This window comes from Staurois parvus, unplaced genomic scaffold (assembly GCF_062004578.1).
Source record: "Staurois parvus isolate SC_StPar_1 unplaced genomic scaffold, SC_StPar_1.0 ptg000444l, whole genome shotgun sequence".
NCBI lineage: Eukaryota > Metazoa > Chordata > Amphibia > Anura > Ranidae > Staurois > Staurois parvus.
Window position 1 is genome coordinate 2,865,409 of NW_028318240.1, and position 25,255 is coordinate 2,890,663.

The 25,255-nt window shown below is 41.4% G+C and overlaps 1 protein-coding gene across 4 annotated transcripts in view; it reads right to left on the reverse strand.

Moving 5' to 3' along the window:
* Nucleotides 1–25,255, reverse strand: part of LOC149453956 (NACHT, LRR and PYD domains-containing protein 3-like) — a 66,145-nt gene that overhangs the window by 5,825 nt on the left and 35,065 nt on the right. For 3 of the 4 annotated variants that reach the window (XR_016314408.1, XM_089688028.1, XM_089688029.1), the window contains 4 exons: nucleotides 22,181–22,246; nucleotides 11,991–13,692; nucleotides 2,370–2,534; nucleotides 1,960–2,124 (listed from right to left, as the gene is read on the reverse strand). Coding sequence is in view for 3 of the 4 variants with exons in the window: in XM_089688028.1 (XP_089544154.1) it covers nucleotides 1,960–2,124; nucleotides 2,370–2,534; nucleotides 11,991–13,692; nucleotides 22,181–22,246 (2,098 nt within the window). In the remaining variant the exon portion in view is untranslated. Of the gene's footprint in view, nucleotides 1–1,958; nucleotides 2,125–2,369; nucleotides 2,535–11,990; nucleotides 13,693–22,180; nucleotides 22,247–25,255 lie in introns of those variants that run through there. The other variant, XM_089688030.1, reaches the window with a different exon arrangement.

The following is a 25,255-nucleotide window of genomic DNA, read 5'->3' on the forward strand; positions in this document are numbered from 1 at the left end:
TAGAAGAGGTTTTCTTCTGATGACTCTTCCATGAAGACCATATTTGTACAAGTATCTCTTTATAGTGGAATAGTGTACCACAACTCCAGTGTCTGCCAGATCTTTCTGGAGGGATCGTGCAGTCAAACGTGGGTTTTGATTTGTTTTTCTCACAATCCTGCGAGCTGTTCTGTCTGATATTTTTCTTGGTCTTCCAGATCTTGCTTTAACTTCCACTGTTCCTGATGACTGCCATTTCTTAATTACATTCCGAACAGAGGATATTGACATCTGAAAACGCTTTGCTATCTTCTTATAGCCTTCTCCAGCTTTGTGAGCGTCAACTATTTTCAGTTTCAGTTTTCTAGACAACTGCTTAGAAGAACCCATGGTGCCGATTGTTGGGGCAAGGTCAAATGAGTCTGGGCATTTAAAACCTTTGAGATTGACATCACCTGGTCTTCCCAGACGATGATTGAGAACAATCCATGACACTGGCAGGTCTCAGCTTGGCAAAGGGGGCAGTGCATGCTATAAATTCTGCAAGGTGCCCAAACTTTTGCAGACGCCATTTTTTTGTTTTCTGTTATTTTGAAAGTGTAAATAATGGAAATAAAATCTAACTTTTGTTGACATATTATAAGAATGTCTAATCTGTAATTTGATGCCTTTTGGAGATTTTTCCATCTTTCCTTGGCTTCTTTATGCACATTAATACAAATTTTTAGCTGGGGTGCCCAAACTTTCGATCCCCACTGTATATATATATATATATATATATATATATATACACAGTATATCCATTCCCAAGCATAATTTTGTAAAGGGAGATACAAGAAATTTGTCTTGTTTCAGGCAGGATATTTGCCGTTGAAAAGGGGAGTCACCACCATGTGTGTGACTGTGAGCCTGAGCTATTGGGCTCTGTATTTGTTTCCTTTTTTTAACAGGGGTAAGGAAAACTGGGTACTATGCGGAAAAAAAAGCCTACCACTCCATCTGCAGGAAACAGATGAGAACACAATAAACCAAAATGTTTTAATTCACTTTTTTACTTCTGACTGTAATAAATAAAAGAAAAGATGTTCAGAATCACAAAATATTACCTTTAATAAGCTTATTAGCAAAGCCTTTTCCTCACAGATATCAGAAAAACAATAAGCTGGACAGTGGTCACTGTTTTTGCCTATTGTCCAAAAAATTGCTTAAGATAATATATTGTATGTTAATTTTCAGAGTAAAAGAGAAAATGCTTGTAATGAAACCTTTCAACTGAGAGAAAATATAACTCCGATCTCTACTAGCACTATATGCTAGAATTAGAGATGTGAAATTGCTGGAGAACCTCACTGCATGACTTCAGGGCACCTTAGAGTAATTTAACAGGGAGCTGTGGCCTCCTGGGGAAGATCCACCATGATATAGGCTTCAATGTCTGAAGGTTCCTTGTTGGATTCCTAGTGCTGCATACCTGGTGCTGGATTCTTGAAGAGCTGGATAAATCTCTACGGTCTTTCCTTGTCTTCTCTCTCTTTCTATTCCTTCTTCATACTCCTCTTTGCAAAAGTTTTATTTCTTCTAAAGTTCTTTTTTTGCAAAACAGGCCTCAGGCAGCCATGTGCCTATAGAGCTCCTCTTCGACCCTAGAGGGTTGAGGATGATTTTTGTCTCTAGCGCTTAGAATGAAGCATGTCCATAATTTTCTCAAGGTATGAAAAACTGATTTTATGACAACGACCTTAGAGTAAGAGCTATCTTACCAAAAATAAATAAATAAACAAATAAATAAACACTGATGTTCTTTACTCAAGGTTGGTGTACCAACATGTGCTACTATGAACCATACCATAGCCTTCAGTTAACTTTATTATGCATTATGGGATGTACTTGTACATTATGATACAATATGCCTGCTACTTTATATTGTGAAAATAATAAAAATGTACTTATATAAAAAAAGAAAATGGTTGTTATACTTACTATAACTCCTCTATCTGGCTTGTTTGTAAAGCCTCCATCAGGTTCCTGAAGTGGGGACCCTCCAGATTGTTACCGGACAGGTACAGTTTCCTCAGTGTCTTGTTATTTCTTATTCCACAAGCCAGGTAGACACTGGTCTGGTCTGTCAGGTTATTACTTCTCAAACTATAAAAAAAACCAAAGAGATGTAGAAAAATTTAAAACGACAACCCATACCTTAGAATGTATTTTAATAAAACTGCCCTAGGGCAGTTATACAAAAAAAGTGATAAAGTTGCCAAGCATCAGGCATTGTTATAAAACCTTTTGGCTTTTTATAAAGTCTAAAGCAGATTTCCAAGTTGATTACAATATCATACACAAAATGTTTGTCTATTTATGTTGATTTAGTCATTTCTCATTACGCTTACAGTAATTCCTCTATCTGGCTGGTTTGTACAGATGTCATCAGGTGACAGAAATCAGGACCTTCTAGACTGTTCACAGATAGGTCAAGTTTCCTCATGGTCTGGTTATTTTGTATTCCAGATGCCAGGTAGGTACAGGAACTGCATGTCAGGTTATTACGATACAGACTGTAGAAAAAAAGAAGGCGTTAAAGTTTTGGTCCAATTAGAACCTCTACATTTAAAAAAAAAAAAAGTCTAATGAGAGTGCCAGAGCAATATCCGAGACTCTAAACTCTGTTAATATACCAAAATGTTTTGGAGGCAACACCACTCCCCATTCATGAATGTTTGTGTACCAACGCTCCCCTATAATGAATGCCAGTGAACAGTGTCAGCCAACATGCAACACAGAGCTTCGGTGCCCTTGATATGCATTAGCTCTTTGGTCTGATAAAGCTTGAATTGCTCTTCAGAGAGTAACACTAGTGTAAATTAGCCCTTACAGTGTATAATACAATATAATTAGGAGCTCATTTGTGCCCCAGGAGAGTGTTTTCACCATCAAGATGTAGCTGTTACGCTGTCGGTCAGGATTCCTTATGGGGAGCCCAGCCAGTGTTCCCAGTAGGCTCTGGAGCCTGTGTACTTACATGGATTTGTTCTGGATTCCTTTTGTGGATTGTGGATTTACTGCCAAATATGGACTCTTGCCTTGAAAGGATTGCTATTATGGACTTGCCATCTGCCTAACATCTGATTTCCTCATGGGGTACTAGAGAACTTTGTATAGGAAAATGTGTGGAAGATGTCTTTGAGAACTGTCTGTTATCTGAAACTACCTTAATAAAAACAATTTATTGCTCATCTAAAATGCCTGGTCTGATGTCTCTCAAGAGGTACACGTAAGTTGTATCAAAGAAGAGGGCTTACATCAGAGCAACGAGAGTTAGAGAAAATACAGTACAGAGTCTATCAAGCAGACAGCTGTCCAGAGGAGGCTATGTTGCTTTTTCTAAGGTCTACCATATTTGTGTCACTTGCTAAAGAAGTCAACCAGACAGGAGACGGGCTACGTGGTAGAGGTAATGCACGCTCTGGTAATGAATGGGTGTTATGTTTGGCACCTTCACTAGCAACCGGCTATCCACATACTGGTACCAGATCCGTGGCAAAGGGTACTGAGGGACCCAGGGGCTGACTGACCATTCGGGCACTCGGGCACTGGGGGGGCCCCATGAGAGGCTCCTGAGAGGACAGGGAGGGATGGATGGAGTAAGCCAACTCTGGGTCTGATCCTGAGAGGAGAGAGAGGAGGGAAGGAGGAGGAGGACACTTCCCGAACCAGTGAGAGGACTCTGAGTGGGGTTAGCATGGGCTCAGCAGCACCGGTGCGAAGGACAGCGCCTCAAAATGCCCCTCCTACACAGCTATGGTAATAGTTGAATGCAGCGGAAGCTGATTGGTCTGCTGCCCTGTCACTTAGTGCTGCACCTGCCGCCTCCCAAAGTCCACGCTGTGTGGGAAGTACAATATGCTGCCGAGAGAATGGTGGAGTGCGGGGGATGAGAGCGAGAGGGGGTGAGAGCCTGGAGCCACTCTGTCATAGTTCACACTGAGCACTGTATACCATCCATGGTGACTATGTGTGCAGAGGGGTACAGCGATGGTACATGTGTGCAGGGGGGTATAGCGATGGTACATGTGTGCAGGGGGGTACAGCGATGGTACATGTGTGCAGGGGGGTACAGCGATGGTACATGTGTGCAGAGGGGGTACAGCAAATGGAATATATGTGCAGGGGGGTACAGCAATGGAACACATGTACAGAGGGGGTACAGCGATAGAACAAGTGTGCAGAGGGAGTACAGCGATGGAACACGTGTGCGGGGGGGGGGGGGGTACAGCGATGGAACATGTGTGAAGGGGGTATATCGATGGAACATGTGTGCAGGGGGTTACTGCGATGGAACATGTGTGAAGGGGGTATATCGATGGAACATGTGTGCAGGGGGGTACTGCGATGGAACATGTGTGCAGGGAGGGTACAGCAATGGAACATGTGTGCAGGGGAGGTACAGCGATGGAACATGTGTGCAGGGGGGGGTGCAGGGATGGAACATGTGTGCAGATGGGGTACAGCGATGGAACATGTGTGCAGAGGGAGTACAGCACTGGAACACATGTGCAGAGGGGGTACAGTGATTGAACACAAGTGCGGGGGGGTACAGTGATGGAACACATGTGCAGGGGGGGGTACAGCGATGGAACACGTGTACAGAGGGGGTGCAGGGGGGTACAGCGATGGAACATTTGGGGGATCCAGTGTGTATGGGGAGCGCTGTATTTCATATAATGGGGGCCCAGTGTGTCCTGAGTGGGGGCAGTGTACTCATAATGAAAGATCCCCTGTCATGTGAATGGGGGGCTGCACTCCTTATATTGAGAGACCCCCTGTGTGAACTCAGTACATTTTATATTTAGGAACCCCCTGTATGACCTGGGAATGGAGGATCTGTACATCATGTAATGAGGGGCAAACTTTCTGACCTGAGAATTGGGGTTCATTGTGCTTTACAATTGTGGGTCCCCTTTCTGCCCTAAGTGGGGGCTCTGTGTGCCTTATAATGAGGGGTCCGCTCTGTGACCTGAGGATGACCATGTACTTGTACTTTATAATGGGGAACCCCATGTGTGCCTTGAGGATGGGGGGCACTATCTATACCTCCCTCTAACCCTCTCTTTATCTCATCAACACCCTCTCACCCGCTCTCTCTCTTTCCCCCTCTCTCTCTCACCCCCTCTCTTTCTCTCACACACACCCCCTCTCTCTTACACCCCCTCTCTCTCACACACTCCCTCTTTCTCTCACACCCCCTCTCTCTCTTACCCCCTCTCTTTCACCCCCTCTCACACCTCTCTTTCACCCCCTCTCTCCAAGCCCTCCTCACCTTCTCTCTCACCACCCTTCTCCTTCACCCACATTTTCTCACTCCCTCACTTTCCTCTCCCTTTCACACCCCCTCTCTCTCATCCTTTCCCACTCCTTTCCCTTCTCTTCTCCCTCTCTGCCCCTCTCTCTCACCTCCCTCTCCCCCCTCTCTCACCACCAAACATCCTTCTTCTCCCTTCTCTCACCCCCTCACCTCCCTCTCTCTCACCCCCTCACCTCCTTCGCCCCCTCCTTTCTCACCCACTGACATCCCTCTCCACCTCTCTCTCTCACTACCCCTCTCTCTCACCCCCTCACCTCCCTCTCCCCCCCCCTCTCTCTCACCCTCTCTCTCTCACCTTCCTCTTCTCACTTCCATTCTCTCCCCCTACCTCTTTCCACTTTCCCATCTCACCCATCTCTCTCTCTCCCTCCTAATCCTATCTCCCCCTCCCACTTCCTCACCCCCTCTTCCACTCTTAGTTTCTAATAGGATTTTCTGTCATATATCAGGTTCTCAGTAGGTGTTCTGTCAGTAGATATTATGTTTCCTGACAGGAAGGAGCTGAGTTGGAGCTGAAGGCCCACAGAAGGCAATTAACCCTTCAGTCATCGGGAATCTATGTAACCAGCCCCCGAAAACCATACCCAATTTTTGCTGCAATGTGCAGCACTTCTTTCTCTGTCATTAAAGCCCAAATTAAGATCTTACACACAAGCCCACTTCTTTCATAAGACACTCCTGGTTGTGTCATAAAGATGGCTGCCACGTGGCAGCCATCTTTAAACCTAGAAGTACCCAGCAGCTTCTACAGAAAGAAGCCAAGAACATCCAGACAGGCTAAGCTGCGGTAGATATTTAAAGGTCCCCTCCTGCTGCTGAGCTGCAATATGTAGGTGGGGCTTCAGTGTAGGTGTGGCTTGAATGTGGGCAGGGACACAGGGGGCCCCATTATCTCCTATTGCCCGGGGGCCCCATGAGTTGTCAGTCTGCCCCTGTTATACACTCTTAATGCAATATAGACTGAATACTGAAAATGACAAACACCGAAATGAAGGTTCCCTACTATAAAATAATAAATACATTTGCACCAATGGAAACACACGGTTTAATCAATACCCCTTGCAAAATACACAGTGACCACATGAGGTCACTAAAACTCACTAAAGAGTGCTCTGCTATATAAAGAATGGCCATATGATGTCACTAGAAACACTAAAGTTACTTTCAGAGTTTGAGTCATTAGCTACTGCCATAGAAGGTACGGCCATAGAAGGTACCGCCATGACACGTCACTGGGTTATACACCCTGGCAGTCAAATGATTAATAACAGTAAAAGTAACCAAAGTATATTATTAAGATTTGGATAGATGGGGAAGGGTTAAAACAGTTATTGTTGGGCACTATTTATCCTCTACCCCCCACTGGGCACTGCTGTTCCTACCTACCCCCTCTGGGCACTATTGTTATCCTTCAACCCCCCCTACTGGACACTATTGTTCTTCCCCGGCTTGGCACAATTTGTCTTCCTTATTTCTGTGTTGGGCATTATTCTCCCCACCCCTCACTGGGAATTATTGTTCATCCCCACTAGGCACTAATTATTCTCCCCACCCAGGGGCGGACTGACCATTCGAGCACTCGGGCACTGCCCTAGGGCCCGGGGTCAGTAGGGGGCCCCATGAAATGCCCCTGGTACCTTTTTTATAGGCTTGAGTGTGTGCAAGGACACAGGGGCCCAGGGGCAGACTGACCAGTTGGAAACTTGGCACTGCCCGAGGGCCCAGGGTCAGTAGGGGGCCCCATGAGATGCCCCTGGTACCTTTATCATAGGCTTTTTTGAGTTTGGGCAAGGACACAGGGGCCCCATGATCCCCTATTGCCTGGGGGCCCCATGAGTTGTCAGTCCGCCCCTGCAGGGGCCCCATGATCCCCTATTGCCCGGGGGCCCCATGAGTTGTCAGTCCGCACCTAGAGGGACCTCATGAGAGTTATGGAGAGAGGCCTCAAGAGGAGAACAAGCATGAAGTTATGTAGAAGTGCGCTTCTGGTGTCCAATAGTAACATTCAGAACATTTTCACTGGAACTGAGGTGAAGAGATTGCTAAGTTTGTGGAGACAGGTACATGCTCTGTGCAACCGGCTCAGAAATGCTGCACACCTAGGGAAGTGGTATTCGCTAACAGAAGTTGTGTCCAAAGTGCTTAGTGTAACAGTGTAAGAGGTATGACCACGGATTACAAAAGTGTTTACTGCGCAAGTTGCGGAGTGAGGAGTCCTGATCTAACCACCGAGCTCCAGAAAGTTTTACCGCGTTCATTACCAGGCCATTTTTTGCTCTTCAGCACTGCGCTACTTTAACTGGTAATTGCATGATCATGCAACCATGTACCCAAATGAAGCTTATGATTTTTCACACAAATAAAACTTTCTTTTGGTGGTATTTTATCACCACTGAATTTTTTATATTTTTTTTTATATAAATGAAAAAAGATAGAAAATTAAAAAAAAAAATAAACTATATTTTTTACCTTCTGCTATAATATCCAATAAAAAAAAATCTAATTTTTTCATAAATTTGGGCCAAAATGTATTCTGCTACAAGTGTTTGGTAAAATAAAAATCCCAATAAGTGTATATTGACTGGTTTGTGTAAAAGTAGTCTACAAACTATGTTATATATACTGGAATCTTTTTTTTTTTTTATACTAATATTGGTGGTGATCAGCCACTTACAGTGGGACTATGATAGTAGGTGGGCAATCTAACACTAACTGACACTGGCATTCAGGGGCAGACTGACAACTCATGGGGCCCCCCGGGCAATAGGGGATCATGGGGCCCCTGTGTCCTTATCCACACTCAAAAAAGCCTATGAAAAAGGTAGCAGGGGCATCTCATGGGGCCCCCTACTGACCCCAGGCCCTCGGGCAGTGCCCGAGTTTCCAAATGGTCAGTCCATCCCTGCTGGCATCACTAGTGACACTAATACAGTAATTAGTGATAATACTATACACTGTCACTGTACTAATGGCTGGGAAGGGCTTAACATCTACGGGTGATCAAAAGGTTAACTATGTGCCTAACAATGTATAATATGTGTAATATGTGCTTCTTTTCACCAAATATCTGTTCCTGTTCCCTCTGTACAGAGCCCTGTGTTGTCTGTCACCACAGTGTTCTGGGCTGTGATTGGAAACAGCCAATCAGCAGGTCTCAGCCATGAATCAATGGCTGAAACCTGCTGACAAAATACGGCTGTGTCCTATTACAGTGGGAGTCGGCTGGGAGGTGCGCGCAGGCGCACCCCGAACCCGCAAGCCACTGCCAACGTTCAGCTAGTTGCGCTTGTACAAGCAAGTGGTTAATGTTGATTTCACATGACCACAGCTCCTGCCTAAGGTTTAGGCATTAGAGCAGTGGTTCTTAACCTTGTTGGAGGTACTGAACCCCACCAGTTTCATATGCGCATTCACCGAACCCTTCTTAATTGGAAAAATAAAATATGATTTTTAAAATTCAAAACATAGGTATATATTTAGGTATATATTTATACATAGGTGCACAAAATGAACAAAACCATTAAGAACAAAGAACAAAACCATTAAAACATGATTTTCACACAAAAACAAAAACATAATAATGAATATTTACTGCACGAATCATATGAGTCGGGTGTGGGTCTTCACCTCCGCCGAACCCGCGAGACTGACTCACCGAACCCCTGGGGTTCGATCGAACCCAGGTTAAGAACCACTGCATTAGAGAGTGCAGTTCCACAGTGTCCTGACTAGGGTATCGTAGGCCCCGCCCACAAGCGTGCTCACTACAACTATATATTGGCGTACCTCGGTTTACGAACGCCTCGGTTAACGTAATTTTCGGTTTACAAATGAAAATCCATTGAAAATAATGCCTCAGTTTACAATTTTTTTTCGTAATACAAATGGATTAATTGGTTTTCAATACATTTACGATTTTTTTTATCATGTCCCTGTACAGTATTTATGCCTTTAAAGTGCACTTTATAAAGAGTTTTGAACAGATAAGACTTTTTTGACTTTTTTCTGACCTCCGGAATGGATTAATTGGTTTTCAATGCATTCACAAATAAATTTTTAATCATGTCCCTGTACAGTATTTATGCCTTTAAAGTGCACTTTATAAAGAGTTTTGAACAGATAAAAGACTTTTTTTTGAACTTTTTTTCTGACCTCCGGTACCAGGGGTGTCCCTACGGTTGGTGTTACCCGGTGCGGTAACACTTAGTGACACCCCCTCCGACAATCCCCGCAGAATGGATCGGATCTGCAGATTGAGCATAATGGATCGGACTCCGATCCATTATGCTCAATCCGCAGATCCGATCCATCCTGCAGGGATCGTCGGCTTGCTTTACAACTTTCCTTTTTGTGGAGCAGGTCCGGTGTCACCCTGTATAGGTTGCATGCCGATGATCCTCGCAGGATGGTTCAGATCTGCGGATTGAGCATAATGGATTGGAGTCCGATCCATTATGCTCCCCAATCTGCAGATCCGATCCATCCTGCGGGGATAGTCAGCATGCAACCTATACGGGGTGACACCGGACCCGCTCCACAAAAAGGTAAGTTGTAAAGAAAGCCGACGATCCCTGCAGGCTAGATCGGATCCATCCTGCGGGGATCGTTGTCTTGCTTTACAACTTACCTTTTTGTGGAGCGGGTCCGGTGTCACCCCGTCCGGTTGGTGTCACCCGGTGCGGCGCGCACCCCCCGCACCTGCCTCGGGACACCCCTGTCCGATACGGATTAATTGGTTTGCAATGAATTCCTATGGGAAACCACATTTCAGTTTACAAATTTTTCACAAAAGAAAAGTCCAGCAGAAGGCATTGAATTTGTAAACCGAGATACGCCTGTACTATATTAGTGATGGGCCGAACACCCCCTGATTGACCCCGCCCCCTTGTGATGTCATCATGTGCTGTGATTGACCTGCTGTGGTCAGGTGCATTGCTTTGCCCAATCACAATGCACTGTCATAGTATTATAAACCACTTGAGCTGGTTTCAGATCTTTCATTGACAGCCTGTAGTAACTACTCACAGTTTGGCTTGTAATCTGTCAAAGGGAAATTGTAGATTAACGTTCTTTTAGTACAGGACATTGTTTAGGGCAATGTCACCCTACAGACTGCAGGAAGGAAGAGGTTTAAGTGTTGGAAAAATGTGTTTGTGTTGTAGGTTCATCTCACCATTGATATAACCTTACATCTTCAGACATCATAAACCTGCAGCTGATCCACAGAAAACCAAACACCTCCTAAAGCATAGTCCTACTGTAACAGGGAATACATTCCTTCCTGATGCCTAAAGTCTATTAACCACCTTCCACCCGCCCTATAGTACAATGACGGGCGCAAGGTGGCTCTCTCGTTCTGATAGGACGTCATATGACGTCCTACCAGACTCACTGCGCATGCGCGGCTCAGGGAGTGCGCAGCGCTGCGATCGCCGGTCAGCTGTGTCCCTCGGACACAGCGGATCACGGAAAGAGCCGAAGATGTCGGCTCGGTCATGTGATCAGCTGTGTCCAATCACAGTTGATCACATGTAAACATGGAAATGCCGGTTATCGGCATTTCTCTCCTCTCGAGCTGTCAAGCTGACAGAGGAGAGCCGGTAATCGGCTTTCCGCGGAGGGAACATGTACACTGATCATCAGGGCACTGATCAGTGTGCCCTGATGATCAGTGTGGCCCCAGAAGTGCCACCTGTCAGTGCTCATCAATACCGCCTGTCAGTGCCCATCAGTGCCACGTGCCAGTGCCCATCAGTGCCACATCAATGCCACATATCAGTGCCTACCAGTGCACATCAATGCCACATATCAGTGCCCATCTGAGCTGCCTTTCAATGTCACTCATCATTGCCAGTCAGTGCCACCTATCAGTGCCACCTATCAGTGCCAGTCAGTGTCGCCTATCAGTGCCAGTCAGTGTCGCCTATCAGTGCCAGTCAGTGTCACCTATCAGTGCGCATCAGTGCCACCTAACAGTGCCAGTCAGTGCCGCCTAACAGTGCCGGTCAGTGCCGCCTAACAGTGCCAGTCAGTGCCACCTATCAGTGCCAGTCAGTGCTGCCTATCAGTGCCGCCTATCAGTAACATATATCAGTGTCATGTATCAGTGCTGCCTTTCAGTGCCCATCAGTGATGCCTGTCAATGCCCATTAGTGCAACCTACCAGTGCCTCCTCATCAGTGCCAATCAGTGCCACCTATCAGTGTTCATCAGTGCAGCCTATCAGTGCCCATCACTGCAGCCTCATTAGCGCACATCAGTGAAGGAGAAAAATCACTTATTTACAAAATTGTATAACAAAAACTAAGAAAAACCTTTTTTTTTCCAAAATTTTCAGTGGTTTTTGGTTTGTTTAAGAAAAAATAAAAATCCCAGAGGTGATTAAATACCACCAAAAGAAAGCTCTATCTGTCTCAAAAAAATGATAAAAATTTCATATGGGTACAGTGTTGCATGACCACGCAATTGTCAAAGTGTGACAGCGCTGAAAGCTGGAAATTGGCCTGGGCAGGAAGGGGGTATAAGTGCCCTGTAGGCAAGTGGTTAAATAAGACTCTGAATTAAATGAAAAAAAAAATTAAGTCACAATAATAATCTGTAATTTTTGAAAGAAAATGAAGACTTTCAATAAAGCATTTTATAATTGTACCTCAAATTTTGGATGGTGTGGAGAGCTGGAACAAGTTTCTTCAATCCTTCATCCTGAATATTACATGAAGCTAAATTTAATTCTTCTGTCTCTTTGCGAGACTCAAGAATGAATGACAGCACAGAGCAGTCAAGAGGGTTAAGGTGGACGGATGAGAAGACAATATCTTTTCTGGATCCAGTGCATTGTAACACCAGAGCTTTATTCCTGCTCTCGTGGAGACAGTAGAATGAATTGAGGAGCTCTTTCTTGTCAATTTGTTCTTCTGAAATTTTTTGCTGAATCCATTTGATGACATCTCGGGAGGCCTGATTAGACAGATACTTTACATGAGTCTTCAGCATATATCTAGTCGAATTGTCTGAGAGGCCACAGAGGAAACGAAGAAATATTTCAGCACGACCGTCTTCATAAGATTTAGCCTTATTGAGTGACTCCCATAATTTGCCAGAATCATAGTCAATGAAATGAACTAATGCAGCAAAGAATTCCTGAACAGTGAGATGTAAGAAGGTATAATTCACTGTTGGAGGCTGACCAGATTCCAACATGAAACTTGAAAAGAGATGGTTATTGTTTCTCACGTTGAAGGACCTCAGCTGACGTTCATCAAAAACAATGATGTGATTCATGACTCCATGTTCTGCTATCCGCCCAACAGAGGCCAGCAAGTCCCGGGTTGAGCGCACGTCATCTCTACTTGGGCTGTGATTGGTTAGAATGTTGGAGACAAAATGAACAAAGAGCTGAGTCACTGTTCTGGGCAATGAAGCCATCAACCTTTCATTATTTGTTGGCTGGGCTCTGAAGCAGAGCAAAAGAACTGTACAGACAATCCAGCAATACGATGGGATATAGCAGAATGTGTAGAGCATAGGGTTCTCCTGCACATAATGAAACATCTTTTCTGACAGGTCGTCATTTTGAAAGAAATGTTTAAAGTAGATCTTTCTGTCAGTATGGAAGAACCCCATGATCTCTGCTATCCTCTGGAATGCAGAAATGTCAATTGATACCAGTCTGGTTGGGCGGCTGGTTATCAGTACAGAGCAACCCTGAAGAAGTCTCTGCCTTACCAAGCTGACTGCAATCACACCAAAATGTTTTTGATCTTTAGTACTAGTGCATAATCTATTGCATCTGAAATCCATCTGGTGAATACTTTCATCCAAGCCATCAAAGATAAACAAAAGCCTCTCAGGATGCTCTAAAATACTTCCAAGCTGGCCCTCCAGATACGGATATTGTTCAAGAATCATCTCCTCCAAACTTACTTCAGGATTTTTATTAAGTTCCTGGAATTTGAGGAAAAAGACAAAAGCAAACCTTTGGTAGAGTTCTCCTTTTACCCAGTCATAGACAAACTTCTGCATCATTGTGGTCTTCCCTATTCCTGGCACCCCGCTCACTATAACCGCATGTGGTATGCATTGTGACTTAGGACTCCAGCGGAATAACTTGCTGGGGGAGATGTACTCCATTCTATTTTCTATCTCCTTCAAGCATTCCTCATGTTTTGCACCGGTCTCTATTAACTCATTCTGGGAATGCTGTCTGAACTGGTCAGTGGAAAAAACAACCAGGTTCACGTAACGCTCATTGATGCTGAATTCTTGTGGTCCCAGGGTGGTTCCTGGTGGTCTAGGCTCCACCAGAGTCTGAGTTTTTTTCATCAGATGTTGTTTGTGCGTTTCCTGAATATCTGGAAGGAAATAAAACATGTTTTATGACCAAGTTTAAGGGAAATTTTAATGGTTTAATGTCAGTTCTATTTAGCCTCATTATATTCACTAAACCCTGGAGAAATTTTTCTTGCAAAATACAACTTTCCTTGAAAAGTGAACAGCCTTTTTGTCTTTAGTAAATCAACCCCAATGTTTCTGTTGTGTGAATGGGACAACGTCAAATGTTTTTTAGTTCCATGTGAACATTGCTGGTGGGCAAATAGGACAAATTGGAAAGTGTATCCTAATGTAAATTTTGGCTCACAACTAAAAAATTAATGCTGTTGATCAAGTTCTTGGTTTTTTTTTTTCAGATTTGAATGTTCTTAGGACAGTTCCTCTACCAACCTAATGTTCTAAGGGTATTTTCTTATAGGGTTGAATGTTCTTGAACTAGGATGCATCTAGTATTGCTTATAGTTGCCAGATATCCATGCGATACAATGTGTTAACACATTCTAATAACATTCAATTAGACATACAGGGTTTGACAAACAAATGGTACATTGACCTGAGGAAGACAACTTAAAGTAGAGCTAAAGCCCAAACTTTTTTTATTATTATTTTGGAGGATTGAGGGTTAACTACGTGCCCCTTGGGGGATATTTGCACTGTTCTGGCATTTAAGGGCCTCAACAAATGAGAAAGGCCTTCAGTAGATCAGGACTGATCAATTTTCAAATATGTATAGTATATACCATAGTTTGTAGACTCTGTAACGTTTTGCAAAGACTACATATTCTACACTGATTTGGGTTATTTTTACCAAAGAAATGTACATTTTGAACAAAATTTAAGCAAAAAGATTTATTTGCAAAAATTTAAGAAAAACATGTTTTTTTTTCAAAATGTTTGGTATATTTTCATTTATATAGCACACAAAAATAACCCCAGTGGTGATTAAACGCCATCAAAAGAAAAACAATTATATAAATTTATAAAGTGTTTAAGCGAGCGCTAAATCATAAAAGCAGCTAATGCACTAAAAGGAGAAACCATATGCCTTCAAATAAATATATAAAAGTAGTGCAGCGCTAAGTGATAAAACGAATAACTCCTTATGAGAAAACGCAGAAGGACTATAAGTGCGTTTAAACCATATATACGTAAACAATTCACCAGACATAAAAAATTCAGAAGGAAATAAAATATCACAAAAGATAAAATGTCTACAGGAAAACGCACATAGGCTAAGGATGCGTTTATGTCATAAAATTCCAAAAATGATAAGTGAAATTCAGAAAACTGTCAGTAAAGTTCATCAAGGTAATCACCAGGTGACATCGATTATTCCCAGTATACTTGTAATACTCAGGTGGGTGTGCAGGTAGATAGATAAAATGCGCACTCACCAGATGCACGTATAAATAGCGCGTTGTATAATATAAAGGTGGGCTGTCAGGGATCCCTTCTTAGGGTGGTCCAAGGTGCAGCCTGGGGGTAGGTGGCCCTCCTTTGGGTTACAGGATAATGGTAAGCCAGGTTATGTAGATCAACCTTTTCCAGGCACTGGGATGGTCACCAGGGGATTGCTTGGGAATTAAAGTGCTCGGTGTGGAGCAAAGAAAAGGGATATTCCCATAGTGTAGTATTTAAAATAATACTGTAATGGTTATGAATTCCAAAGATTAAAAGGTAAAATCCAAACACATACACTTTGATTTGTGCAAAAGGAAAGCAATGTAGTTAAAAACTGCTGAATAAAACTGACCCGCTGGTGTAGTAAAATGGCCACCGGACCTCCGTGATCCAGCGGCGTGACGTCACGGCATGCAGGGCTCCTCCTTGACGCGTTTCGTACTAGGGTACGTTATCAAAAGGGGGAGTGCCATTAATGAACAGTAAAAAAAAAAAAAAAATGGCCTGGTCATGAAGGGGGTAAAATGTTCCGCAGGTCAAGTGCCTAAAACCCCGGTCAGATTTTTTATGCCATCTGTGTCCTATTGGGGAGATTTCCCTTCATTTACCATCCCATCTGCCCAACAGGAAGTGAGAGGAAATCCCTTCAACGTGAGGAAAATCCATCCCATTTGTCACCAGAACTGGTTTCCCCATTGCAAGGTCTTCACTCTATTCTTATTCTGGTGAATTTTATTTTTTTATTTCACTTTCACTCTTGGTGATAATGGTATATATGTCAAATAAAGAGGGTAATTCTCCCTATCGGGGACACAGACAGCTATAAAAACTGATCAGATGCTCTAATCTGTCCACGCTCTATTAAAAACTAAAACAAGGTTTTGCCTTTAGTTGTATTTTAAATATCAGAAAATATCATTTGCCAATAATATAAACATTTACAACGGTATCATTGGCAACATAGACCTCTTTGTCCCAGCCATAAAGTATTTATGGGGCCATCAAAAGACTCATCATTTATAAGTGCTTATTGTAACTTTTGACAAGGTCAATAAGGGGTACTATTTAACAGCAAATGAATGTTTTAACTAAATGTTTATTTTTAAGTGTGATCTGTGTAATAAGTTAACTAGTTTAGCTATCTGGAAGTACTACTTGAGTCCAGATACTGAAGGGTTAAACACAAGCTTATGGTGGCAATATCCTTAACACCCCCTCCCCCATGGTTTCTGAGCTCTTTTACTGTTCCCAAAAACCTGGGACCACATCAAAGGGTGTCAGGATGGCAAATATCCATTCCTCAGTTTCCTCTTTAGTGAACTTTTGGTTCTGAGCAGGGGCGGACTGACCATTTGGAAACTCAGGCACTGCCCGAGGGCCCGGGGTAAATAGGGGGCCCCATGAGATGCCCCTGGTACCTTTTTCAAAGGCTTTTTTGAGTTTGGGCAAGGACACAGGGGCCCCATGATCCCCTATTGCCCGGGGGCCCCATGAGTTGTCAGTCCACCCCTGGTTCTGAGTTTTTCAGTTTCAGAGCTGTCATTCCCTGGCTGTTACAGCCAGGAAAGGAGCTAATCAAGCACAATTTGCACTCACATAGCTGCTGTGAAGAGTACGGGAGACATCAGGGGTTTAACAGAGCCCTGATGTCTCCATTAACCACTTGAGCTCCTGAGGATTTACCCCCCTTAATGACCAGGCCTCTTTTTGCTACTTGGCACTGCACTAATTCAACTGATAATTGCACGGTCATGCAATGCTGCACCCAAACGAAATTTACATCCTTTTTTTCACACAAATAGAGCTTTCTTTCAGTGGTATTTGATCATCTGTGCGCTTTTTATTTTTCACGCTGTAAACAAAAAAAGGCCAAAAATTTTGAAGAAAAACAATATTTTTTATTTTCAGCTATAAAAAATATATATTAAACTCAAAGTTTGTTATAAATTTAGGCCAAAATGTATTCTGCTCCATGTTTTTGGTAAAAAAAAATCCCAATAAGTGTATATTGATTGCTTTGTGTGGAAGTTATAGCGTCTACAAACTATGGTATAAATACTGCAATTTACGCCATTTTTCTGCTATACAGCGCTGCACTAGTTTAACGGACAATTGCGCGGTCATGCAATATGGTACATAAATGAGATTTACATCCTTTTTTACCCCACAAATTGAGCTTTCTTTCGGTGGTATTTGATCGCCTGTGCGCTTTTTATTTTTTGCGCTATAAAAAAAAAAGGCTGACAATTTTGAGGAAAAAAAAAACAATATTTTGGACTTTTGCTATAAAACATGTCCAGTAAAAAAAAATGCAAAAATCAAATTTAGTCATAAATTTCTGCCAAAATGCATTCTGTGACATGTCTTTGCTAAAAAAAAACCCAATACGTGTAAATTAATTGGTTTACGTGAAAGTTATAGCGTTTACAAATGGCGGGAAAGATACTGGGATTTTTAGGTTTTTTTTTATACTGATAATGGCGGCGATCAGCGAATTATGGCGGCGATCAGGGACTTATGGCAGCGATCAGCGACTTATGGCGGGACTGCGGTGGACATTTTGACATTGGGGGGTACTGACTTGGGGTCACTGACATCCCCAAAAACACTAATACAGTGATCAGTGCAAAAAAAAAAAACTGACACTGTACTAATGGCAATGGGGAGGAAGGGGTTAACTTTATTTTGCAGGGAAGGGTTATAGGAGTGAGGGGAGTGTTTTACTAGGGGGCGGGGGTGTGTACTGGGCGGGACAAGGCTGATCGAGAAAGAGAAACTGTTCTTTCTCGATCAGCTCATCCTCGAGCTGTCAGGGAAGTGACAGACAGCACAGCTACTGCAGCTGTGCTGTCTGTCACTGTTTGCCGCCGATCGCCGGGACATGGCCGCTAAGGAGCGGCTGTGACCCGGCGACTGACATCTGCGGCAGAGAACCACGGGACAAATAGGGCGTCGGCGCGCCTCGCGTGCGCCCCCTATTTGTTTACAAAACACACGTCTTAAAACGTGGTTTTGCCTGTGAGTGCCGTCCTGCCGCCGTATATGTACAGTGGCTGGGCGGCATGCGGTTAAGAGTACCTCTCACCTCTCTAATGCTATCATGTGGAGGCGTGTTAACCACTTTATGGTAGCAATAAAGATGAATCAAAAAGTAAAAAATAAAATAAAATTCTAATAAAATGTATTTAAAAAAATTTAATGTAATCTGTATTGCCCTGCATACACCTGAAAATGCAAATACGTGCACAGGGTGTGCATGTGTATGTAAACTGTGATTGTACCACATATGTGAGGTAGCTAATAGTATTTCCCAATATTACGGATGCACGTAATTTTAAGAATTTACATGTTTGGTATCTAATTACTCAACGCAACCCCATATTTTCTATTGTACAAAAAAATGGGGTATTATGTTGTGTGTGCTTGCAGTAAAATTTGATTTTATTATATTTTTTACAGAAAATTTATAATGGATAAACAGTTACACGAATATCATGGACATATAAAAAATTGCAACTGACATCTTTTTATTCTAGAAGGCCTCTGCTTTCAAAAAATGTACAGTGTTCTTGAGGTTTAAAATCGTTTTTCAGAATTTTACATGTGTGTAAAAAAAAAAAAGAGTACAACTGGTTAAACAGTTGCTGGCAATCGCCTCTTTAGCGGAACACTTATTCTATTATTTTGGTCAAATTTATGTAAGCATATTGAAACTCAAGAATAAAAATATAAATATACTGCAGCTTGTAGTATAGATATACTAATTAAAAATAATTATTAGATGTCTTTTTTTTAAAACTAATTATTTTTCTGCAAGTACAGGAAAATATGTTTTCATTTTCTTTGAAATTTGGTGTTTTTGGAAAATGCCGTGCATCACAATGATATCAGCTTTCCTAGCTATCATTAATGCTATCCTAGACTGTAAGCTCCAAGGATCAGGGCCCTCAAATCCCTCTTGTATTGAACTGTATTGTTGCTGTATTGTCTCCCGTTATATTGTAAAGCGCTGAGCAAACTGTTGGCGCTATATAAATCCTGTATAGTAATAATAATAATAATGATTCACAATCTACATATCTCATCCTAATGTAATTGAGTTGAGGAATGGAGGAGATGTTTGTAGTCCAAGTTAGAAGAACTGATAGGACAGAAGGACTGATAAGCTGCAATATATTACATTTTGTTTTTGGGTAGCACTGTGCATCATAAACAATTACCATTTTGGTGAAAACCAAGTTAAATATTTACTTTTTGTTGCATCTCATGCTACTGATCTTTTACAGCCTCTTTACAGAAACGTCCTTTCTACGTGTTCTTCAGAGATGGCTGTGTGGCATTTCTTAGGGTGGGTTTGCTAATGGAGACAACAGTTGACCATGCCTGCATAATGTGAGTTAACTACTTCCAGTCTGGGCCAATTCTGACATTCCTCTCCTACATGTAAATAACATCTCTTTTTTTGCTGCTTAGTAGGATTGCACCGATACCGGTTCCGGTATCAGTGCCAATACTAAGCATTTGTACCATTACTCATGAAAATGTTCTGAGACCTGAAACTGATACCTTTGTGGTGAGATTTAAATAAAACAAAAATAAATAAAACAAATAAAGAGCGCCCCCATGCTCATGCGCAAATGCAAACATGTATGTGGGTCCCACACTCATATGTAAACAGCAATTGCACCACAAATGTGACATGTCACCACAAACGTCAGAGCAAGGGAAGTAAATTTAGTGCCAGACCTCCTGTGTACCTCTAAAATGGTAATCTGTAAAGGCTTTTACAGCGTTACCCTTTGAGATTTTTAAGTACCATAATTTAGCGCCGTTCCACAGGTGTACGCAATTTTAAACCGTGACATGTTTGGTATCTATTTAATTGGCATTACAGCATATGTTATATTTTACCAAACAATTTGGTATTATAATGTGTTTCTGTGCCTTAAAATTCATTAAAACACTTAAAGTCTGCCCTATAGCATGTTTTACTGCTACAGGGCGGCCCTCCTGTGCACAATCATGTGATTTTTTTGCACTTCTGCCATAGGGGGCGCGCATGCACCACCAGCAGATTGCTTCTGCTCTGAACAGCTCATCGTCAGACAGGACACAGAAACAGAACAGAGCTCTGCCTATGTAAACAAGGCAGAGCTCTGTTCTGACTGCAAAGCTGGGAACACAATCCTTCACTTCCCCTAGTAAAAGCGCCACCTAGTGTACACCAAGCACATAGCTAGGCACTAATGTAATTGAGTTGAGGAATGGAGGAGATGTTTGTAGTCCAAATTAGAAGGACTGATAAGCTGCAATATATTACATTTTGTTAACCCTTTGATCACCCTAGCTTTTTAACCCCTTCCCATCTAGTGTCAATAGTACAGAGCCAGTGCAAAATGTTAGCACTGATCACTGTAGAGTGTCAGTTAGTGTAAAAATGTCTGCGCAATATTGCAGTCTCGCTATAAGTCGCTGTTACTGGTAGTGAAAAAATAATTAAAAAAATTCCAGTATACAGTATGTCTCATAATTTGTAGACGCTTTTGAGCGAACTAATCTATACACGCCTATTGGGATTTTTTTTTACTAAGAATATGTAGCAGAATACATCTTGGTCTAAATTTATGAAGAAATTAGATTTTGTGTTTTTTTTATTGGATATGTTTTATAGCAGCAATAAAAAATAGTTTTTTTTTCATAATTGTCTTTTATGTTTTCTATTGTTTATAACGCAAAAAGTAAAAAACGCAGAGGTGATCAAATACCAACAAAGGAAAGCTCTATTTGTGGGGAAAAAATGTAATTTAATTTATGTACAGTGTTGCATGACCATGCAATTGCCAGTTAAAGTACTCCAACCCCCAAAAATTACCTGGTCAGGAAAGGGGGTAAATCTTCTGGAGGTCAAGTGGTGCATTTTTTTCAAATATAAAACACTGCACAAATATCATGTGACATAAAGCTTTCTATCTATCTACCGTATCTATCTATCTATCTATCTATCTATCTATCTATCTATCTATCTATCTATCTATCTATCTATCTATCTACTGTCTGTCTATCTATCTATCTATCTATCTATCTATCTATCTATCTATCTATCTTTATCTATCTATCTATCTATCTATCTATCTATCTATCTATCTATCTATCTATCTATCTATCTATCTACCGTATCTGTCTACCTACCATATCTATCTACCTACCGTATCTATCTACCTACCGTATCTCTCTATCTATCTATCTATCTATCTATCTATCTATCTATCTATCTATCTATCTATCTATCTACCTTCCGTATCTATCTATCTATCTATCTATCTATCTATCTATCTATCTATCTATCTATCTATCTATCTATCTATCTATCTATCTATCTATCTACCTTCCGTATCTATCTATCTATCTATCTATCTATCTATCTATCTATCTATCTATCTATCTATCTATCTATCTACCTACCTACCGTATCTATCTATCTATCTATCTACCGTATCTATCTACCTGTCTACCTATCTACCTAATATCTACAGTATATATATCTATTGTTGGGGGGATCACACAACATTTACATTTAAAGTGGTTGTAAACCCTTCTATACACCCAGTGAAGTGACTGGCCTCAGGTGATACACAGAGATGAAACAAATCCTCCTACATAATTTGTACCTATTTATCTTCAGCTGCCTGTCCCCTACATCCATTCAAAGCGCAGAATTTACACATAATCTCTCAGCTCTGAAAAGCAGGAGGCAGGGAGCTGACGTTACACTCAGCGAGGAGAGCTCTGAGAGCCGATTGGAGGAAAGGGACACACCCTGCTTCAAACAGCATACAGGAACAGAGCTGAGGCTGTCAATCTGCTGGAGGTCCCTCCCCTGTCACCATTTTTCTCTTGGTGTCAGGAAAACTTGTCTGAAGTGACTCGTGCTGCTAGCCGAGGAACAAAGCAGCAGACAGAAATGACACTTGGTGCTCTCAATTGAGACAAGTGCACACTATAGAGGGATATGCGTTGTTCAAATTTCATATCTGAGGTTTACAACCACTTTAATGTTAAATCTGGCTTCATATACAGTATACTTTAACTATAGTTCATACTTTTTACCTTTCAGCTCTGGAGTTAGTGTATGTCCATGTGCATCTAGCAGAATCTGCTCCACCAGTGACCCACCTTTAAAAAGAAAAACAAATGACAGATCCTGATCACATGTAATTAAAGCAGACCCCTTTAAAAATGTACAAATACAAATGAGAAAGACATGTAAATGGAAAGCATACCCTTTATGGCTGCATAAGTAGGCCCACCACTGTACAAATCACAGGGATAAAGAAATATATCTTTTTTTACATGATTGATTTTTGGTTTTATTTTTACATTATTATGGGACACCTGAATCTCTTTGGAGTGGGAAAAATAATTATTTGATCCCCTGCAGATTTTGTAAGTTTGCCCACTTACAAAGAACCTAAGGGTCTATCATTTTTGTCACAGGTGTATTTTAAATGATAGAGACAGAATGTCGGCCAAAAACTAGAAAAACACACAATACAAATGTAATAAATTGAGTCGCAGTTCAGTGGGTAAAATAAGTATTTGATCCCCTACCAACCAATAATAATTCTGGCTCCCACAGACAGCCTATGTGCTCATGTGGTACACAGATTAGTCCTGTCAATTTAGGAAAGGGGCTCCTATTGACAACTCGTTATGTGTATAAAAGACACCTGTCCACAGAATCTCTTTCTTCCATTCAAACCTCACCAACATGGGCAAGACCAAAGAGCTGTCAAAGGATGTCAGGAACAAGATTATAGACCTGCACAAGGCTTGAATGGGCTAGAAGACCATCAGCAAGAAGCTTGGTGGGAAGGAGACAACTGTTGGAGTGAAAATTTGCAAATGGAAGAAATGCAAAATAACCATCTATCGCCCTCGGTCTGGCGCTCCATGCAAGATTTCACCTCATGGGGTAAGGATGATCATGAGAAAAGTGAGGGATCAGCCCAGAACTACATGGGAGGAGCTTGCAAAAAGGAATTAAGATGTTAACACAAAGAAATGACATAGTGGTCAGGCCGGCCGATAAGGGAGGGGGTATTGTGGTCATGTCAAAGAATTATTATTTGGAAGAACTGGGTACCCAATTGGGTGATAATAATACCTATGAAGTAATTAAGAAGGACCCCACGATTAAATATAAGAAAGATCTAGAAAGGTTGATTAAAAGAGGATGTGAGAAAGAGTATCTGAGTAAAAAAGAAGCCAGATATCTTGTTCCTGAAATGTGTAGAATTCCCATTATCTATACTATCCCAAAAATCCATAAAAATAGTATTTGCCCTCCGGGACGTCCTATAGTTAATGGGATTGGATCTTTAATGGCACGATTAGGGCAATACGTGGATATGTTTCTCCAACCATTGGTGAGATTGACTAGGTCGTATCTGAGAGATACCAAGCACCTAATCCAATTGTTGGAGAATGTAGATGGTAATGATGTGATCTTGGCAACAGCTGACGTCTCATCGTTATACACGATCATTGGTCATACAGAAGGGATGGAAGCTACGGAATGGGGTTTAAGAAAATATGGAAATCTGAAAAGAGGGCAGAGAAAATATATTTTGGACTGTTTAGAATTTTGTTTAAAACATAATTATTTTTGGCATATGAACACGTTTTATAATCAAATTAAGGGTGTGGCCATGGGAGCCCGTTTTGCTCCCAGTGTGGCAAACATGTTCATGGCACATTGGGAAGAGATGGCAGTTTATTTGAGTCCTCCGAAAGAACTTATTTTGTTTAAAAGATATATAGATGATATCATATTAATATGGAAGGGAAGAGAAGAAGATTTATTATGTTTCTGTGAGAATCTAAATAGGAATGATAAAAATATTGTTCTTACATGGGAACATAGCCGTGAGCGGATTAACTTCCTAGATCTAGATATTAACATCATACAAAACAATATTATCACTAAGACATTCTTTAAGAGTGTTGATAGGAATGGATACATTCCTCGAGACAGTTGCCACTTCCCGCCGTGGTTATTAAACATACCTAAAGGTCAAATGATTAGACTCAGGAGAAACTGTACGATGCAGGAGGACTTTATGAGTCAAGCACAGAATTTAGGTCAGAGGTTTAAAGCCAAAGGTTATCAGCAAGATTCTATTAGTAACACGATCCAAGAAGTTGGGAACACTAATAGAGACGTGTTGCTGGTAGATCGTGAGAAAAATGAGAAACAGAAAGATCAGCTTGTAATATGTTTAGACTTCAATGTCCATTATAAGAAAGTGGAAACTATCTTTAGAAAAAATTGGTCATTATTGAAAGCTGATCCGGCCCTGAAAGAGATAATATCAGATTTCCCCAGTTTCAGATATAGAAAAGCCCCTTCATTAAGAGATAAAATCGTTAAAAACGTTCTTGATCCACCCAATAAAAAGAATGTCACCTTTCTGGATATAAATGGGTTTTTTCCATGTAGAACCTGTTATGCGTGTAAAGCTACAAAAGGCAAGAATAAGAAATTGATGACTTTCTCTTCATCTGTGAGCAAGAAAGAATTTAAAATTGAAGAATGTATTACTTGTAGGACAGAGGGAGTTGTGTACGCGCTGCAATGTAGTTGCGGAATGCAATATATAGGGGGAACTAAACGACCACTTTGGGTCAGGCTCCGGGAACACGTACAAAATATTAAGAAGGGGTTCCCGAAGCATAGCGTCTCTAAGCATTTTGCCAAATGTCACAACAAAGACCCTAGTGAATTAAAATTTTGGGGTATTACAAAATACAAGAGACATTGGCGAGGTAGTCATAAGGTGCGCACTTTGAGCCAATTAGAATCCAAGTGGATTTATAGTATGCATACTTATTTCCCTAATGGTTTGAATATCGAGTTTGATGTAAACTGTTTTATTTCTGATTTCTGAGGCAATTTGAGGTGGTGCTATGGGTATAGATTTTTTATATTTATTTTTATTTTTATTTTTAATTTTGATCATGTAAACTCATGCTTTCAGATAGTATATATATGTGTGAGTTTTTTCGGAGTTGTCCTTTAAGTGCTGGTGAAGGATGTAGTTATCAACTAAAATTAATATTCTCTGTTCTATATATAAAAATTATTTCAAAAATAATTAAAATATTCTTATTAATGAAATATTA